This window comes from Stylophora pistillata, chromosome 5, assembly GCF_964205215.1.
Source record: "Stylophora pistillata chromosome 5, jaStyPist1.2, whole genome shotgun sequence".
NCBI classification, from domain to species: Eukaryota; Metazoa; Cnidaria; class Anthozoa; order Scleractinia; family Pocilloporidae; genus Stylophora; species Stylophora pistillata.
The window spans coordinates 9827924-9835621 of NC_142523.1; the positions used below are offsets into that span (position 1 = coordinate 9827924).

Sequence of the window (7698 nt, forward strand, 5' to 3'; positions counted from 1 at the left end):
ATACATTCCCTAAGGTACTGATAAATATATCTTATCAGACATTTTGTTGTGTAGTATCGCTGAGTATTTTTAATGAGTTGTGAGCTGTATTTTGACGAGCCTCTAAGGCGAGTCAAAATACAAATAACAAGTAAAAATACTCAGCGATACAACACAACAAAACGCCTAATAAGTTATTTATTATCCAACACGCCAAACTGTTATTTCAGTACTGGCAAATTTTGCGGATATTTATTTTCGAGGAGTGTGTGACAGAAGCATGCGAAGCAGAACAGAATTGGCGTGTTGTTGTGTCGCTGTTTCTATTTTCTTCATTAAATGAAAAAATTTTCTGGTCATCAAGCTGTTTTTCTTCATTCGATTCATCTAATGAACTTGGACCTATATTTGCCAGCCATTCTGACTCTTCGTCGTCGGAAATATGATTCAAATTGTCCGCCACTTTTTTTTTTCCTAATTACAATCCAATTCTTCGCTTGCGTGATGCGAGAAAACCTGTTTAACCAGTACTACAATAGATGAGTACAAATACCACTCGATATTTGTACTTGTCTATGGCATTATTTGTACTCGTCTAGGTGTAGTTGGATAATAAGGAGAGTTTATTCAACAATGAAGAGCTTATCTTTTGTAGGTGATCATTTTCCTAATTCTCCTCACCTTTATGTGTGATACAGGGATGATATTGTATGCAGAAAATAGATGTTAGTCACTCTTGGGGATAAAGGGTTAAGATGAATTTTGAACTGAAACCAAAAATGTTCTGTAACATGTCTTACCAAAGCCAGTCCCTGATACAACCAAAACAGAAAGTGTGTGAGCAAGGCAAAATGCGTGCCAATACCATGAGTTCACAACAGATACAGCAAAGTAACTCCTCATTTAAATCGTTCAGGCACTTCTTTGATCTGCTGTCATCTACCAGTTAAAAGGAAAATTTGACATGAGCCCTGTTTGACAATTCTCCCTGTGTGTTCTTTTAGAGGAATACTTGGCAATTTGGTCGGAGAATATAGCATTCTATCAGAACTGAGGGGAGAATTTAACATGTTCCCTAGCTAAACAACTACTCGTGCCATAACAATTTCTCCCTGGGTTCCATTTGAGAAACACCAAGGTATCAATTTTAATGGAGAATATAGCTTTCTAACAGAACTGAGGAGAGAATGACTGAGTACTGAAGAATTAACAGGGAAGTGTGATGAAATGCTGGGGGATAACCTAGCAATGGACTAACATCCCATCCAGGGGGGGTGGGGGGGAGTAGTGATACTCCTAGTTGCCTCAAGCTAAGGAAACCAGGATAATCTCCCACTGGGTGCGTCACTCAGCTCCAGTACAGCCTTAATCTACCTTTTTTTTTTTACCAGAAATGACACTAAGGGCTTTTTTCCACATATTCCTTCATTACATAGAATGCCTTCTGAGGACAGTTGCATCATACATCATGAAGTTCTTATATGTGCACGATCCCTCGCAGTAAAGCACTATTTGAGCAATAGTGAAAATCAGAGCTGAAAAAAATTTCAGGCCTGTACGGGACTCAACCACTGACCTCTGCGATACTAGTGCAGTGCTCTACCAATTGAGCTAACAAGCCAACTGGGAGCAGGCCATCAAATTAATTCGAAATGAACCTGTAGATGATAAATCAAACAACAACAAACATATGAAACATATGTATGAACTGCGGTTATGAAACGTATATGTGCACGATCCTTCACAGTAAAGCACTATTTGAGCAATAGTGAAAATCAGACCTGAAAAAAATTTCAGGCCTGTACGGGACTCGAACCACTGACCTCTGCGATACTAGTGCAGCGCTCTACCAATTGAGCTAACAAGCCAACTGGGAGCAGGCCATCAAATTAATTCGAAATGAACCCGTAGATTTATCATCACTGTCGTGAACAACATTTAACTGGCATCTATAATGATAGCATTTAAACAACACTGAGAGAAAATTTTCAGAAGGCTAGATTAGTCTTCCTATTTCAATACCGCGACAGGTAGCATCATAATTTCAAATGTCTTAAATTTCGATATTGAGATAGTAACATGTACTTTTCTGGAGTATAAAACTGAACTTCCTCCATATGATTTGTAAATTATTAAATATCTGCCATAAATTAAAAATTAAGATTTCACAGTATCATTATTTTGTATTTAAAAATGATGCCTTTTAATTATAAAAAGTCAAGATTTGACCTGCTTGCCTTCCATGCTGCCTTTTGCCTTCTTTTCATGAGAAGAACTGAAAAACATTAAAACACAACTCAACCTTTTACATGTTTCACACCTATGTATACATAACAACTGTAAGTAGTGCAGTCAATTATGCGATTCAAGGAAATTCCATCTTGTCACTCGTGAATTCTGCCTTCAATTGTACTTGAAACCCAATGTAACTGATTAACACTTAATAGTTAAGAGTGTTTACGTAACTTCCGTTGTCACGCAAGGAACATTAGCTACTCAGATCAAATTGGCCTTTTCCATAACCACATCCGATCAGAACGAACGGAGCAAAGGATAAAAGACTTAAAGAATAAGAGTTAACATTGGAGAAAGAGGTACGATTTGTAGTTTATTGTGCATGCTTGTCGATTTAGTTACATTTGGGTTCGATATTATTGCCGGTATCACTAGTGATTCAAAATATTTAGTAATTTTCTAGTATTGTGATACGCCCCCTGTTTCATATTATTAACTGTAGTAATATCCCTTTCTTTATAATTATCTTTTCAGTTTTTAGCTGAATCAAGCACGTAATTAAAGAAAAGTTGATAGATAGAAAGACTGGCTTGGTTCCTAGTAATATTCTTATCCAACCCTATCGTGTTCAGAGCACCAATGGAGTGTAAGACTATGTTAGAAGACCTCCGTCTATTACACCCAATATGGCGTCAGTTTTTTTTACTGCAATTTGATGTAGAATTCCTTAGAAAAGTAATAAATTTCCTATAAAATTGCTTGAAATTCTTCAAAATTCAACAGGTGGAAGAATACTCCTCAGGTTTGGAACTTTATTTCACCTGTCATTCTCAACATAAAAGAGAAAACACTGTATAGCTGCTACTTTCTCTAAGAAGATGCTCCATTGCAATTCAGTCCCTTTCCCCTCCCGCCTCAGTAGTTCATCAAGTTCCCCTGACAGCTTTGTCTGTTAGCCATTCACACTCTTGGGTGGGGAGAGGAACTGTGAGCCTCTCTGTGGGCAACTTATAAACGGTTACCCTTCTACTACAGTACATGAATTCTTCTCCCCTTATTTCCATAAGACTTCCTGGAAGACTTCATTATTCTAACATATTTCTAGGATCTAAAAGCAGACAGCCCCCCTTTAAAATTTGTCACCTCTGTCTAGTCCGCACTCCTTCCCTTGGGTCCAGTAGCCCTTCTAACACCTTTCAAAGTACACCAGTACCTCTCTGTTATGTACCCCTACCTCTGTAGTTCACTTGGTGATACAGGCTTTTTCCGTTTGGTTCGCCTTCGCACACTCCCATCGTTAGTTCCTTCTCCAAAGGAGCCCACTTCTTCAGAATCATTTTGGCAGACCTCACTAAAAACATAAACAAGTTCCGAATCGTACGCTGACAAACTCTGTCCTTCTTTCGTTTTAGCTCCTGCACCTCCTAAGACAACTACATCACCATCGCAAAGGACAGCAGAACTACGCTTTGTTTTGTTTTCTAGCAGCCCGGTCAGTCCTTGACAATTAATCCTGAACCTTCCATCATTGAAATGAATTTCAGCATGAACACGACTAATCATTAAAGGACACATGGCACTGTCCATAACAACATCCGAGTTTTCACCACTGCGTCCGAGACGAGTGACAGTCGGTTTAAGCAAAAATTTTTTCGGTTGCAGAGATGGATCATAGGATTTCCCTTCGACTTTCTGCAAACATAGCATTTTTCTACTCTGATTTCAGTACGCAAAAGCCTCTAATAACAGTTCAAGATTCTTGCAGTGTTCTTGGAGAACTGCAAAGGGCGATTTTGATAAACAGACAACTACGACACGAATGTCGGAAATCAATCGGGCAAGATCGGACAAGCTCGGAAAAAGTTCTCGCCGGTAAAATCAAGAACGAGAATAGGAAATGGGGAATGAGGAATGGAAATGAAAGTGATGTTTTGCCTTTACGCGGACCTCACTCGCACTCACATTCCTCGCCGGATCGAAACACGCGAGCCACGCCGATCAGCATAATAAGTTTTGAGCTGGTAATGAAATTTAGATGCTTCGGAATCCAGATAGTCTCCCTCGTAGCCGTTTTTTTGGATGTCACGCAACGCTCCCCCAAAAGAACGGCTGCTGACATCCGAACTACATTCCTTTCTCATTGTCGTTGCGGTTTGTTCGCGGTCTATTGAACAGACCAATCACATACCAGAAAATCTGAACGACGAAAGGTTTCACGCGAAAATGTGGATGTGGCAGATGATCTAGCTATCATGTCGGGAGAAATACTGAAGAAATTTGTCAATGAGAGTTCAAAATGTTTCACATGTTCATCGTTGTGCCCTGGTAAAGATAGAGTATATATTTTTGGGAAAACTTCTCACAATATCGTTGAAATTATAGAATCTACGCTTAAGGAGGCTCGAAAGGGTTTTTTTGACCGCGGGGAGAATGGATTCCAAGATACAGGCAAGCTTATTACTCGCGAGAGAAATAAGTGATGGCGCGTGCGATCAGATCCGCGGGCGAGTTGTAAACAAACATGGCCGCCATGAGCGTTTCAAAACCGGCCGGTACCTCTAGCTCTATTGTTTCCAGCGGAAGTGGTTATTTGAGAAACAAAAATGGAAAGTTTACTTCTTGAAAGCAGGTAGGAAAATGTTCGGATGACAGGGTTCCTGCCGAAAGTTGTCAAAAAAATTTTATTTAACAAGCTAAGGCAGGATGGTGAAGTCGACACCCCATCAATAAAGTCGTGTCGAGTGCATTCGGCAGGTCTTACTTTGTTCCGCGAGAAATTTAAGTGGATACCTCTGAGTGCTACGATTTGTTTCGCATTGTATTTGACTCCTAATAAAATGAAATGACCGAGAACTTTCCTAAACAACTCACTGGAAGATGAAAAGGAAAATGAAGTCATTGTTGGATCCAGGATGGTAAACATTGATAGTTTTATGAACAGAAATGGAGAAGGGTAAATGTTCCTATAAAAATAAACATAATTTTCAGTAAACAAGGGATCTTAAAAATGTAGATGAGACTTTAAATTAATTCTAATTCAACAACAGACGGTAGAATTAAAATAAAATATTCATCTTAAACTTGTGAGAAAGATTGTTGATATTTCCCTCGATACACTGTAAATTACAACTACGAAAAGGAAAACTCGCATTTGTTAAAAAGGATCGCAAAATTTGTTTTGTTTTCCATTTAAAATGGAATAATGAAAGTTCACGGTTATGGCAGTGGCAAAGAGAAAAAAAAAGAAAAATGAAGCCAAGTCTTGTTCATACCTCTAGTACCTCGAAAATTATAGAAATTCGCGAAATCTGCGACGACTAACAAATTACTGACGTATAGGAATCCCTAATTTCCACTGAGTTTGACGCTCATGACAATCTGGAAGACGTTAAAGCAAGTTCTTTTCACTACAAATTATTTTAACTCCTCCACTTCAAATTGCACATGAACAATAATTATATCGGTCAATCATGGTAAATGCATGTGAATCGCTGAATGAGGCCTTCGATCAAGCCATCTTCTCGGAACAACGACAAGATACCATCCAGACGTTCGATGGAAAGTTTCATCTTTCGTCAGACATGGTCCAGAAGCTGGCAGATGCTGGTTTGTCTCATGTTACACTACAATCTGTGTACGAGAAACTCAACATTACCGGCCTCAATGGAGTACTGGCATTGGCGTCATCTGCAAAATCAACTTGTCATCATATATCGAATTCCGCTAGAGAATTCTCTCCGGAGTTCATTTCCAACTGTCGTAACAGTAAGCAGTCTGAGTCTCAAATGATTACTTATTTTTTCAGGAAGGTGTAAAATTACAAAACAATGTGAATCCATCTTCAGGATGAACAATTTTTTCCGCTCTGAGGGCATCCATCGATTAATCGCGCGGACACGAACTCATCCTCGCGAAGATGAGCCCGTGAGTCAGCGGTATAGTTAAAAACGCGTGACCGGATATAAAAGTGTAAGCTAGAATTGCAAAAACCTGAAATAAACCTTGCTAAGTTGATGAACTAATATCTCGAAAATTAGTCCGGTGACCTACCCTGATTTTTTGTATACAGATTATTTACATCATTACGCATTCCTGAAGAAAATTAAAAAAAAATTTATCTGGTGGAAATTTTTTTACATTTTAAAAAGCGTTTTCCTAAATAATTCAAGTTCTATAGGGTAGTTTTTAATTTATATCACATATACAGGTAGAGAATTTGATGACGTTTAAGAACTTTAAAAAAAAAAAACCAGGTCACCGACTTGGTTTTTGAGATATCTTTCAAAAACTGAGTTTTAGAGGGTCTTTTAGCACTACTGTACTGTTGCCATGGCGACAGATAATGCCTGACGAACCCCTTAAAAGATTGCCCTAACATAGTGTTATGCATATGTCGAGTTATTATCCTGATGATAAGTTTGACAGTCCTGATATCTTTTATTGATTGGCGCTTGCTGTTAATTGTTGAAAACCCTTTCGAGCCTCCTTAACAGAGACGTCAACTGCTACGCCAACGACACGAACGCTAGATTGTTTGAGCGGTTGTTAAAGTTCCAGCGAGCAACTGAGAAAGTAGAAGAAGCTAAAAGCTGAACTGAAACTCTTTATTCGCACTACTTCAAGAGGTTACTACAGATTATAAAAGTCAGAATATATAAGAAACAGTAAATTATATTAATAATCAAAATGAAATGCAAAACGCATTTCAATCGAGGCCAAGGGCTAAACGCTTGCTTCGACCTACAGATGGAGATCAGGAGGAAAAAAGCGCGTGCTTGCCGTCAACAAACCGGGCGAAGGCTCTGAGAACACTGCAATTTAGGTCGGCCAACGTCTCCTATACTACTTGTACTTCTCCACTTGCCAGTCCGCTGCTAGCTGGAGTGAACCCGATTAGTTATGTTCGTGGCTTCTTATCACCGGTACAGGAAATCGGCCGAATTATCGAGTGTTTCCGCACGTTGGTACAACGCAACAACAATAACGATAATATGACCACTTTCATCGGTAACATGGTCAAACACGAGCGGGAGTGCTTGATATATTAACGATTTCCCGGATCCTGTGGGCAACTTAACAAAAACATCTTCTTTCTCGACTAAAACTTTTCTAATTGCAAGCTTCTGGTGAGCATTAAGCTCGAAAATTTTGAACTTTGACGACGCTTTGCGAAAAGCTCCTTCAAGCACCGCCATTTGTCTTGTGTGTTCCACATGAGGATCGCGATAGAAAACGATATCTGATTGGACGAGTCTCAAAAGGTGAGTCTGGCGCGAAAAGGTTCCTGAAAATGGAACCCGAGCTGTGATTGGCCAATTCGGAGAAAGGAATGTAGTTCGGTTGTCAGCAGCCGTTCTTTTGGGGGAGCGTTGCTTGACATCCGAAAAAAAAACGGCTGCGAGGGAGACTAGAATCCAGACTGATCACTAAGTGTATGCTTCAAGTAAGACAATCCGTCCCCTGATTCTGTCTTTATTCAGAATT

General features: G+C 39.3%; 1 protein-coding gene across 1 annotated transcript in view; it reads right to left on the reverse strand.

Annotated features, from left to right (window-relative positions):
* The window catches only part of LOC111347685 (uncharacterized), a 6428-nt gene extending 2436 nt beyond the window's left edge, over positions 1 to 3992 (reverse strand). Inside the window, exons 1-2 of the mRNA XM_088761765.1 lie at positions 3449 to 3992; positions 2213 to 2254 (exon numbers count right to left, since the gene is read on the reverse strand). Of these exons, the coding sequence (XP_088617891.1) occupies positions 2213 to 2254; positions 3449 to 3921 (515 nt within the window). The 5' untranslated portion in view covers positions 3922 to 3992. The remainder of the gene's footprint in view (positions 1 to 2212; positions 2255 to 3448) is intronic.
* Positions 3993 to 7698: the final 3706 nt, after the last annotated feature.